Consider the following 13,236-nt stretch of genomic DNA (forward strand, 5'->3'; position numbering starts at 1 on the left):
TTCTTTACAACTGTTCTTTGTTGCTTCCATTTTGATGTGTCTCATGTGACTAACTAAAAATACGATGAAGGCAAGTACACCTATTGATAAATAGTATAGCTATGGTGAGTAGAGATATCGTATCCACGAGGACTAAAAATATTAGTAATTATCATTTTCTTATTATTTAACCGACAAATTGGATTAATGGGTTTTAAGCAAAATTACTAAACTAATCTAACTAAGAACTCAGCAGAACATAAATCAAGAAAATAACCGAATAATAACCAATGATTGAAATCCCTAAATTATGCTAATATCTCTTTTGAGAGTAAGAACAACTGACTCTAGGTTGATTAATTGAAATCTCTTTCTAATTAAAACCCCTATCGTCACATTAACTCGATCTATAGATTTCCTTATTAGATTTGACTCTAATCCGGTTGATTTAAGTAGTCCTATTTCTAGGACTGCATGCAACTGTACTCAATTATGTTAGATCTACTCTTAAACAGAGACTTTTCTTCCATTGAATTAAGCACATTAAACATGAGTTAATATATCGGAAGTATTAAAACAAGAAATAAGCACAGATAATTGATAATAAGAATCAAATATTTATGGTGTAAAATAGAAATTAAATAATAGAATTCATCATTGGCTTCAACGGGATGATATGAAGAAAGGCAATCAAGAAAATAATCATGACTATTAGCTGAAGCATGACAATGAGAAAACAACAACGAAAAGCAATAGGAAAGAACGGTGAAAGGGCTTCATGTTTTATGGAACTGATGAATTTGTGAAGAATTCACAAGAGATTTACTTATTTATAGAGGCAATGCTTTGAGCCGCCATGTGAACAAAAACAGAACTGAAGTTTCTTAGCTAGCGTGGGCGGTACAAGTTTGAGTAAAAAAAGCCAGGTATTTGGTTTGACTGTTTGAACTTTCAATGCTGTTATAATTGAAAAATCTATACATACAGATGGAAAATTAAATCAAGAACAATACTTGCATGCATACGTGATCTGAATGTTCACTTATCTTAATTTTATTGGGTTTCGTGTGACAAATGTATAGGAAGATAGTTGGGAGCAGGTGGGTTTAAAATAAAGAAATGATTTGGAAAATAATTCTAAATGTGGAATTTTCTCACTACTTGTTCAATGCTGTTATAATTGAAAAATCTATACATACAGATGGAAAATTAAATCAAGAACAATACTTGCATGCATACGTGATCTGAATGTTCACTTATCTTAGTATTATTGGGTTTCGTGTGACAAATGTATAGGAAGATAGTTGGGAGCAGGTGGGTTTAAAATAAAGAAATGATTTGGAAAATAATGTTGGATAAATGGCAATGGCAGTAGCAAAGAAAGCAAAAAACGAATGAAAGAAAAAACAAAAGAAAAGAACTCAGCAAGAAAATTTGTAACTGAAAAAGTCATCATAATTTCATTCAAATTTTGAATATATGAAGGTTACAAAAGTATTTGACAGTTACCTACTAATTTAACTGCTCTTACTTAATACTTACTAAAAATATAGCAACTTGTATACAAAAGAAAGTCGGCATACCAGCTATTACATCGATCAATCTTTCCTACTAACTTAGCTAACTCATTACAAAGATTTAGGCTAAGTTCCATAGGAACAAAATATTCAAAAATAATTTTATAACTGAACCAACTCCATTTCTTTGCTACAAAGCAATTATAGCAGCTAAAATTGTACAATTTCTTCTTTGTTGGTCTTTGACCAATTTGTTCTTTGTTGGTTCTTTGTTGCAATCTGAGCCACGGCTTCAACACTCCTCCTTGGTGCAGTATGCAACAAACACCAATCCTTTCCTTCAAAGCATTAAATCGGTTGGCTCCCAATGGTTTAGTTAAAATGTCAGCTAACTGAATTTCTGAACTGCAATGAACTAAGCTAACCTCCCTCGATTGCTCAGCTTCTCTAACAAAATGGAATTTGATTTTGAAGTGTTTAGTCTTACCATGGAAGACTGGATTTTTGGCTATGGCCACAGCTGATTGGTTATCCACTCTAATCTCAGTAGGCTGGGCTTGATTTTCATTCAAATCATCCAAAATCTTCCTAAGCCAAATGGCTTGATTTACTGCTGCTGCAGCTGAGATATACTCAGCCTCTGCTGTGGATTGTGCAACAATTTGTTGCTTCTTTGAACTCCATTGAAAACACTCGAGCCTAAGGTGAAAAAATAACTCAAGTGCTCCTCATGTCATCAATCGACCACCTTGATCGCTATCGAATAGCCTACGAGTTTCACTCCTTTGCCCTCAAAAACTTCACACCATGTCGATGGTTCCTTTGACATACCTTAACACTCTTTTCTTTGCCTTGGATGTGCCACATTACTGCAGTGCATAAACCTTGAAAGTAGACTAACAGCATAGACAATGTCTGGTCTAGTTGCTGTTAAATAAAGCAAACAACCAATTAAGCTTCTATATGCCTTCTCATCTACTCGATCATGTTCACTGGCACTTGACAATTTTTCTCCCAATGCAACTGGTGTAGTGACTGATTTGCATTTCAACATGCAAAATTTTTCAAGCACCTTGGAAGCAAATGTTTGCTGACTTATGAGAATGCCATCACTTCCTTGTTTTATCTCCATGCCAAGAAAGTAGGTCATCAGACCAAGGTCAGTCATCTCAAAGACATGTTGCATCTGTTTCTTGAAGTCTTCAATAAGTTCATCTTTGCAGCCAATAACCAACAGATCATCAACATACAAGGAAACAATTAACAAGGTTTCCTCCTGATCCTTCTTAACATAAAGTGTAGGCTCACTGATACTCTTTGTGAACCCGAGCCTTGCTAAGTAGCCATCAATCCTCTCATACCGGCCCTTGGAGCTGTTTTAGACCATACAAAGCCTTTTTCACTTGTAGACCTTACATTTCTTCACCGGTGACCTTAAAACCCTCAGGTTGCTCAATGAATATTTCTTCATTAAGAAAGCCATTTAGAAAGGCTGACTTAACATCCAGATGATGCACCTTCCAATACTTTTGAGCTGCCAAAGCTAGCAGCAATCTGATAGTATCCAACCTTGCAACAGGTGCAAAGGTTTCAGAAAAATCAACCCCTTGCTGCTGACTATAACCTTTAACAACCAGTCTGGCCTTATGTCTATTAAGAGAGCCATCTGCATTGTTCTTAATTTTATAGACCCATTTTACACCTATAATTTTTCTGTTTTCAGGTCTGTTTACAAGCTCCCATGTATCATTTTTCTGAATCATTTTAAATTCAGCTTCCATAGCATCCTGCCAGCATTTTTCTTTTGCAGCTTCTTCAAAACATGAAGGCTCTACTATAGTTACTGCACATCTCTCATAGATGTCAGTTAATGTCCTGGTGCCTCGAACAGGTTGATCATCATAGCCATTTTCAGTTACTTCTTCATTTTCAGCTTGCTGCAGATCAACATCAATCTGTTCTCCATCAGACAAATTTGCTTCAATTCCATCCCATTTCCAGCTACTTGCTTCACTGAATTTCACATCTCTGCTCACTACAACCTTCTTGGTCAGTGGATCAAAGACTCTGTATCCTTTCTTCACATTGCTGTAGCCAACAAACACCCCAGGCATGGACCTCCTGTCCAACTTGGTTCTTCTCTCCTCAGGTACCAACACATAACATAGACAGCCAAATACCTTCAAATGAGAGACAGATGGTTTCTGTGCAAACCAGGCTTCAAAGGGAGTTTTTCCTTTGACTGCATTAGTTGACAACCTATTCAACAGGTAAATAGCTGTATTCACAGCTTCAGCCCAAAAAACATTAGGCATTTTAGCCTCAAATAACAAACACCTAGCCATATCAAGGACTGTTCTGTTTTTCCTTTCACAAACACCATTTTGCTGTGGTGTGTACACAGTAGTCAATTGGTGTTGAATTCCAGCATCATCACACAATTTTTGAAACTTCTGAGATACATACTCAGAACCATTGTCAGACCTCAAACATTTTAGTTTGCAATTTGCTTGGTTTTCGACCAAGGCTTTAAATTTGCAGAAAGAGTCATAAACATCTGACTTATGCTTCAAAAAATTTACCCAACAGAACCTTGAATAATCATCAATGAAGAGTACAAAGTACCTGCTGCCATTTAAGGAGGTAGTCTTCATTGGTCCACAGATGTCTGTATGAACAAGCTGAAGCTTCCCTTGTGCTCTCCATGCCTTGTTGATTGGAAAGGGTAATCTGGTCTGTTTGCCTAGCTGACAGACCTCACATACAACATTCTTTGGCTCAATTTTAGACATGTCACTGACCAAATCCATCTTTTGCATCATATTCAGAAAATTGTAGTTCACATGTCCCATCCTCCTGTGCCACAAATCAGTCTCATCAGACTGAGATGCATATGCTTTAGCCTGAAGCTGATTCACATCTACAATGAAAGTCCTATCTTGCATAGCCACTGTGGTTAACACTTCACCAGCAACATTTTTGATCAAACAATTCTTGCCTTCAAAAATCAGAGAATAGCCTTTTTCCAATAGCTGGCCAACACTTAGCAAGTTTTGGTCAATATCAGGTACATAGAGAACCTCTGAAATGGTTTTAATACCTGACTTGGTGCTTATCAAAGCCTTGCCTTTCCCTTTTGCCTCCAGTAGCTCACCATTGCCAATTCTGACTTTGGACTTGAAGGTAGTGTCAAGCTCCTTGAATATACTCTTCTCAGAAGCCATATGGTGGGTGCATCCACTGTCAATCAGCCAAATTTTGCTAACCTTGCTCGAGCTTGCAAAGCATGATCTTTGAAAAACATGCTCTTCGGTGCTTCAACCTCTTCTGCACTTGAGCTTGGCTTTGAAATTGTGGTTGTGTTTTGACTTGCTCTTCTGAGACCTTTTCAATGTGGCCAAATTGCTTGCAGGCTCTGCATTGAATGTCCAGTGCTACCAATGATATTTCTCAAGATGAGTAGTCTTCTTACAATGGACACAAGGTGGGAACTTCCTTTTGACAGGTTCTTTCTTCTTCTTCTCAGTCCAAGGCTTTTTGCCTTTGACATTTAAGTTTGCACTTGAGCTTTCTCTGCCTCTAGCTGAAAAGCTCCTTCATGGTGGTCCTCCTGCCTATTTGCCCTTCTCTGCTCTTGAGCATAAAGAGCATTTATAAGCTCTGTCAAAGGGATTGTTGACAAGTCCCTTGAGTCTTCCAAAGAAGAAATTTTTGCTTCATACTTCTCTGGTAAGGTTGGTATGACCTTCTCAACCACTCTTTGGTCACTGAATTCCTCCCCAAGCAGCCTTATATTGTTGACAGTAGCCATGATTACACAAGATATCTTGCTTGATGGTTTCGAGTCCTTCATTTTAAGATTTTCAAAATCTCTTCTCATGTTGATCGATTCTTTGTTGCTGGTCTTGTCAGACCCCTGAAACTCCTCCTTGAGTTTGTCCCAGGCCAGCTTTGGAGTATCACAAGCCATTATTCTTGTGAAGATAACATCAGAGACTCCACTTTGAAGGCACGACATAGCCTTATACTTCTTGGCACAGTCTTCATTGTGCTGCCTAATCTGGGCTATGGTCGGGTTGGCTCTTAGTGGTGGTGGCTCAGTGTCATTGAGAACAACATTCCACAGGTCGTGTGCCTGCAGGTATGTTCTCATTTTCACTGCCCAGATGTTGTAATTTTCTCCAGCAAAGACAGGTGGAGGAGGTGGTGTAAAACTCATTTTTCAGCAAGCAAAACAACCTCTTCTTCTTTTGTTTCAAACACAATTTGCTTAGTGACAGTGTACAACCAAGGCCCTCAAAGACTGAAAGCTCTTGATACCATTTGTTGGATAAATGGCAATGGCGAGTAAAGAAAGCAAAAACGAATGAAAGAAAAAACAAAAGAAAAGAACTCAAGAAGAAAATTTGTATGGCTGAAAAAGTCATCATAATTTCATTCAAATTTTGAATATATGAAGGTTACAAAAGTATTTGTGATTACCTACTAATTTAAGCGCTCTTACTTAATACTTACTAAAAATATAGCAACTTGTATACAAAAGAAAGTGGCATACCGGCTATTACATCGATCAATCTTTCCTACTAACTTAGCTAACTCATTACAAAGATTTAGGCTAAGTTCCATAGGAACAAAATATTCAAAAATAATTTTATAACTGAACCAACTCCATTTCTTTGCTACAAAAGCAGTATAGCAGCTAAAATTGTACAATTTGCTGCTGTTGGTCTTTTGACCAATTTGTTGCTGTTGGTTCTTTGTTGCAATGCAGGCCACGGCTTCAACAAATAATTCTAAATGTGGAATTTTCTCACTACTTGTTGCAGGAGTTAATAGTGCAGGAGAGTTCTTGGTGGATTTGTTTGAACAAGTGCAGGTTTGATACAATTAAAATCAAATCCCCTTTATCGATATGGCGCCCTCCTCCGCAAGGCTGCATGAAGTTCAATGTATGCGGGATAGCAAATGAGGAAGTTGCAGGTTGTGGTGGAGTACTAAGAGATAAGGAGGGTGTTGCAAGAGCTATATTTTCGGGTCCTGTTGCAGCTAATGATACAGTTTCAGCAGGGGCAGGGGGTGGTGTTTATAGCATTGGATTGTTCTTATCCATGGGATGGAAGATTAATGGTTATCTTATTGTAGAAATTGGTTCAAAAATGGTGTACAATTGGTGTCTAAACAAAGATATTAGACCGTGGTCGTTACAAACAACATTTTCAGATATTGAGAGGAAAATTGAGCAGGTGGGTAGTGTAGTATTCTCGATGGCATATCAGAAAGATAATGAAATGTCTTCAACTTTGGCAATAGCAAGTATTAATCATGGTGACATGTTTAAAGCTTGGTGGTGAGTGTTAGCTTTGATGTCGAGTATTTGTTTTTCAATTATAAGAAATGTTTCATTGTGGTCTTTATAAGTAGTTCCTTTGAATGATGTTCTTGTTGTATTTACAACAAATCATTTTGAATGAAGCAAAAAAAAAAAAAAAAAATCTCACTAGTCTTTAGAATTTCTTCATTTGAAGAAATTCATGAGAAATGAGTTACAGTTTAAAGTTATTTATATAATAATAATATATTAAATGAATGAGAAAAATAATAATATTTAAAAAAATGAGGTAGTCATTCAAAGATAATTCAAAACTTCACTCCCCTTTGCAAATGAACGATGTTGATTCTAATACAGTACTAAGACGTTGGCTGACATTCATACTAATACGTCGGCATCCAATCACCATAACTAAAATTTTGTTTCAAATGCAAGCTTATTACAATTCATTCTAATACAGTAATAAGATGTTGGAATTTGTACCAAGACATTGACATCCATTGGCAATAACTGTTTCAAAACGCAAGTTTATTTTTCGAATACAATTTTGGCAGCCGTACTAAGAGGTGTGCTTTGTTGATGCTTTGGCAAAGGTTGGAGTAGATACAGTATTTATTGTTCATCATAATATGAAGAACAAGTTTATTCTAAACAAAAACTTTAAGATAAAATGTATTACTAAGTATACATCATAATAATGAACGAGATTAAAATTTCTTCTTCTATCAATGAAAATGAGGAGGAATACTTTGTTCATGCTTGAAGAAATTTTCTGGATCAACCTTTGTCTTGACAGAAACTAATCTATCAAAATTATTCTTAAAATATTTACGGCCCCACACGCTTGCTTGCTTATAACTTGCCTTGCCATCATCATTATTTCCTCCAATATCGAGATCTCTGTAATTAACATACGCTGCTCGTGGAGATTTTGAAACAAAAGGACCCATGTAGCTATAAAGTTTCCTCATCCAGCTTATATATCTTTGAGATCTAATGTTTTCCTCTTCTTGCCAACCGATGTTGTAGTGTATCTTGTATAAGGTGCCTTTTCGATGGGGGAATGGAGTTTCTGTCTCTGAGATCTCGTCCATCATTCCACCGTAAGCTATAAAAGTTTGATGTGCTGAGATTGCTTCGTCGACCTCGAGAAGTTGGGGCCATAGCCCTTGTAATGCTATTTCAGGCACCGGTTCATTCACGTAATCAGATTTTGATTTGAATGAAGGAGGAAGAAGGGACCTATTCCTTTCGAGCAAAGCTTCCGATGTTTCATTTGAAAGTCCGTTTATGAACAATACAGATTCAGTCCAAGTCATCTCAATGAAATCTTCCTTAACAAGCCCAAGCTCAGGGAATCGTTCTTGCATCAATGGAATCAGCTCATTGGCACCACCTTGGAATACTGAAGAAAAGGTGACTAGAACCGTCCTTGTCTCATTTTCACTGGCTTTCCACGCTGATATCGCAACGAGTGAGTATACATCATTTGGAAGATTGGGTGCAACGTATTGCCAACGATGAAGAAGCTGTGTTGCATTTTGTTCCAAGGTCCTGCCTACTGAGAAAACAGTCACAATTGACGGAACATGAACCAGCTTTATTTTCCATGAAAGAACGATCCCGAAGCTTCCACCTCCGCCTCCTCGAATGGCCCAAAACAGATCTTCCCCCATCGATCTTCTATCAAGAACTCTCCCACTAGCATCGACAAACTGCGCATCGATTACATTATCAGCCGCGAGACCGTATTTTCGGGACAATAAACCATCGCCTCCACCGCTAATGAACCCACCCATTCCTACAGTGTAGCCAAAAGCCCCTGGGAAGGTAAGTTTCGTGCTTCTTTCATTGATTCTGTAGTATACTTCACCCACGATTGCACCTGATTGAACCCACACCTCTTCGTTTTCGACATCGACCTCGACCGATTTAAAATGAACCAAATCGATAACAACAAATGGGACATGGGAGACATAGGAAAAGACCTTCGTAGTCATGACCACCACTTCGAGTTCTGATTTGGAGGCCATGCTTTTTGGAGCAACGAATCGTTGCTTGAACATGGGAAATGTTCAATGGTGTTACAATAACCAATGGTTTTGGGGTATTTGGCGTTGAGAACCTGTGATTCCTAATGGAAGATTCCAAAACTGCCGAAAATGATGAGTTTGTTTCAGTGTAAGTAACTTTAGAAATGGAAGAGGATTCATCGGGATGATATGAAGAAAGGCAATCAAGAAAATTATCATGGCTGTTAGCTGAAACATTCACCCATGACAATGAGCAAACAACAACGAAAAGCAATGGCAAAGAACGGTGAAGGGACTTCATGTTTTATGAAACTGATGACTTTGCGAAGATTTCAATTAGATATTTCCTTATTTATAGAGACAATGCTTTGAGCCGCCATGTGAAGAAAACTGAAGTTTCTTAGCTGGCGTGAGCGGTATAAGTTTGACACGGAAAACGCATGTATTTGAAGTCAACTGAAGTCAACTGTCGACTGTTATATTCGGAAAAGCTATACATATAGATGGAAAATTAAATCTGACTAATTATAGCATACGTGCTCTGAATGTTCACGCATCGTAGTACTATTGGGTTTCGTGTAATGATAATATGGGAAGAAACTTGGGACAAGGTGGATTTAAATGAGTTGAAAGTTCCTTTTTTGTTATATTATGGATGAACTTTGGTAGAAAATTTAAACGAAAAAAGAAAATTCGTGATGAGATTGAAGGGTAAGAAAATAAGAAAGATATTTTGCTTTTTCAAGGTCTCAAGAACTAGTTCTTCAAATTTGAAAATAATAGAATCTAAAAATGAAAGATAAAAAAATGGATTAATTCTTTTTAATGTGATTTTTTTTATAATTTAAATTATAGTAGAAATGAAACAATTTTATAAAAGATAAATATGGTATAATCGAAATCAAACAATTTTTTGAAACATACATATGGCTTCGCCTGCACTTCATGGTGCCTGTCTCCCTGGCCCTTATAAAATTTTAAGGTAAATTACCCCTTAGTAATTAAAAATTTAGGTTATTTTTATTTGTATTAGTCAAATTTTCTTTATTAATTTAATCACTATGGTTAATTAAATTGATCAAATCGATCAGTCCACCATTAAATTCACTATTTCATCAATTAAATTGATCAAATCGATCCCTCCACCATTAAATTCACTATTTCATTGTTAAATTCATTTATTTTTATTTCATAATTTTTTATTATTTTTCCCTTTCCTTAGAATGATGTTATGTTTATATGTATTTGAATTATAACCTATGATACTATGATGAATACAATATTGATTTGTACTTTAATAATGATTAATAACAAGAAAGCAGTGTCGAATATGGTTACAAGTATAATTAACATGTTATAAGGTTAGATATATTTGAGTTTATTAGCACTAGGCGCACTTCGATTTACTCTCGTACTCTCAGAGAGTGAGAGAGTTTTCTAATTTCCAGAGGGTTGAGTACAAAATATCTGCTCCAATTCCTATAGGGCTGTGAGCATATATTGGTATATTAATCCATGTACTTGTCCTTGAATCCAAAATCGGTTAATAGAAGCAAAAGAATGAGAATGATATGTGATTATAATGTAAAGTGTTACGTGATTGTATATGAAATTGATATATGGCCAAACTATGATAACTAAACTTGGTTATTGATACATGAAAATCAAATGCAAATTTCTTGAGGGTACATCAGTACTTTGTGATTCGAATAATGAAATGATATGATGAAAATGAGATACTATGTACACGATGTGTAAACTTTGAGAAAGTTGTAAGCCAGAATACCCCGAGGGAGGCATGATACAATGATCCATTTACATTGGGTTATTGTTGAGTGTGGTACTTAATTGATGATATGTTCTAATGTTTAAGTTATGTTTTCATTACTTAAAATTATTATGCTTTGAACAAATCATATTAAAATCACTAAGCTTGCAATGCTCAACATGCGGATGCGTTTGTTTTCATGCATCGATGATCAACAGATACTTTGATACATTGTGGGACTTTGGACACATCCTAAGCCTTGCAATCCTCTTTATCGATATGGCTCCCACCTTCGCAAGGCTGCATGAAGTTCAATGTATGCGGGATAGCAAATGAGGAAGTTGCAGGTTGTGGTGGAGTACTAAGAGATAAGGAAGGTGTTGCAAGAGCTTTATTTTCGGGTCCTATTACAGCTAATGATACAGTTTCAGCAGGGGCAGGGGTGGTGTTTATAGCATTGGATTGTTCTTATCCATGGGATGGAAGATTAATGGTTATCTTATTGTAGAAATTGGTTCAAAAATGGTGTACAATTGGTGTCTAAACAAAGATATGAGACCGTGGTCATTACAAACTGTTAAAAATATAATATCGGTAATGACAATATATAGCAAAGAAAATAGAAATAGAAAAATAAAGAACACACAGATTTTATGTGGAAACCCTTTCGGGAAAAAAAAACCACGGGCAGAGGAGGAGAAAATTCACTATGTCGAATTCAAATCAATTACAAGAGGAGTAGACTATGCCTATTTATAGGCTTGTAAACCTTATTCTAATAGGAGTGAAACTCCTTATTCTAATAATATCAAATAGATGGAGTTTAATAAGGTTTAAAAAACCTTATTCTAAAATAAAATAAAAGAAGTATAATTCTATAGGGATTTTACTTTATTTTATTTTACCACAGTATTTAATTTAAATAAGGATTTGTGTCACTTAATTCTAACAATCTCCACCTTGACATGAATTCTTAATGAACAAGTTCTTCATCGCGAACTCTCAACGAACAAGTTTCTCCACCTCTTCCATAAACACCCCTTAAGGGTTTATTTTCAACAATGAACACCAACCAAGTCTAAGCAGTGCTCAAACTTGGTTATAGGAAGTGACTTAGTCATCATATCTGCAGGATTTTCATGAGTACTAATTTTGCTCACAACAATATCACCACGAGCAATAATATCACGAACAAAATGATACCGAACATCAATGTGTTTTGTTCTCTCATGAAACATTTGATCTTTTGTAAGGAAGATGGCACTCTGACTGTCACAAAATACTGTATTGATTTGAAGGTCTTCATTGAGTTCACTAAAGAGCCCCTTAAACCAAATAGCTTCTTTACAAGCTTCAATAATCGCCATGTACTCAGCTTCAGTGGTAGACAAAGTGACTTTAGTTTGCAAAGTGGCTTTCCAACTGATTGCACAACCTCCGATTGTAAAGACATAACCTGTGAGAGATCTTCTTCTATTGAGGTCTCCAGCAAAATCAGCATCAACATACCCAATGACTCCATCTCTAGTTCTTCCAAACTGTAAGCAAACATTGGTAGTACCTCGTAAGTATCTTAAAACCCACTGAACTGCTTTCCAATGTTCTTTACCGGGATTCGCCATGTATCGCTCGCGCACTAATCGCATATGATAAATCTGGACGTGAAGAAACCATGGCATACATGAGAGATCCTACTGCACTAGAGTATGAAACATGTGACATGTACTCAATCTCATCATCTGATTGTAGAGATAAAGCCGATGAAAGTCTGAAATGGGCTGCTAAAGGAGTACTAACAGGCTTAGCATTCTGCATATTGAATCTGGAAAGAACTTTCTCAATGTACCCTTTCTGACTTAGGTACAATTTACTTGCTTTTCTATCCTTGAGAATCTCCATACCAAGTATCTTCTTTACTGGTCCCAAGTCTTTCATCTCAAATTCTTCACTTAGTTGAGCTTTGACCTTTCTTATCTCTCCTTTATCTTTTGCTGTTATCAACATGTCATCAACACAAGGGAGTAGATACACAAAAGAACCATCATTGTTTTTCTTAAAGTGAAAACAACTGTCAAAGCTACTTTTTTTAAAATCATGAGAAGTCATAAATGAATCAAACCTCTTATACCACTGTCTTGGTGACTGTTTCAAACCGTAAAGGGACTTTTTCAGCAAGCAAACATAGTCCTCTTTTTCTAAGACTGTAAAACCTTCTGGTTGTTGCATGTAAATATCCTCTTCAAGTTCTCCATGCAAAAATGCAGTTTTTACATCTAACTGCTCAAGCTCTAAATCATGCATGGCTACAATACCAAGCAAAGCTCGAATCAAACTATGCTTCACAACTGGAGAGAACACATCTGTGAAATCCACTCCTGGAATTTGACTGTAACCCTTTGCAACAAGCCTTACTTAATATCTGGGTTCTTCAACTCTTGGAGTCCCCTCTTTCTTTTTAAACACCCATTTTCAATGAACAACCTTTTTACCTTTGGAAAGTTTCACAAGATCCCATGTTTTGTTTTTGTGGAGTGATTTCATCTCCTCTTGCATAGCAAACATCCACTTTTCTGAATCTTCACAACTAACCGCCTCAGAATAATTAGATGG

General features: G+C 36.4%; 1 protein-coding gene and 1 pseudogene across 1 annotated transcript; both read right to left on the reverse strand.

Annotated features, from left to right (window-relative positions):
* Positions 1-5,046: 5,046 nt before the first annotated feature.
* Positions 5,047-5,715, reverse strand: LOC128039807 (uncharacterized). The gene has a single exon (XM_052628402.1). The coding sequence runs from the start codon at positions 5,713-5,715 to the stop codon at positions 5,047-5,049; it is 669 nt and encodes a 222-aa protein (XP_052484362.1).
* A 1,808-nt stretch (positions 5,716-7,523) lies between these two features.
* On the reverse strand, positions 7,524-9,168 carry LOC105795588 (tetrahydroberberine oxidase-like; annotated as a pseudogene).
* Between the last annotated feature and the right edge of the window lie 4,068 nt (positions 9,169-13,236).

The sequence above is a fragment of the Gossypium raimondii genome, chromosome 3 (assembly GCF_025698545.1).
Source record: "Gossypium raimondii isolate GPD5lz chromosome 3, ASM2569854v1, whole genome shotgun sequence".
Taxonomy (NCBI): Eukaryota; Viridiplantae; Streptophyta; class Magnoliopsida; order Malvales; family Malvaceae; genus Gossypium; species Gossypium raimondii.

Coding starts and splice junctions, on each gene's coding strand:
- LOC128039807 (XM_052628402.1), bottom strand. CDS start 5,715: ATGAGTTTTACACCACCTCCTCCACCTGTCTTTGCTGGAGAAAATTAC.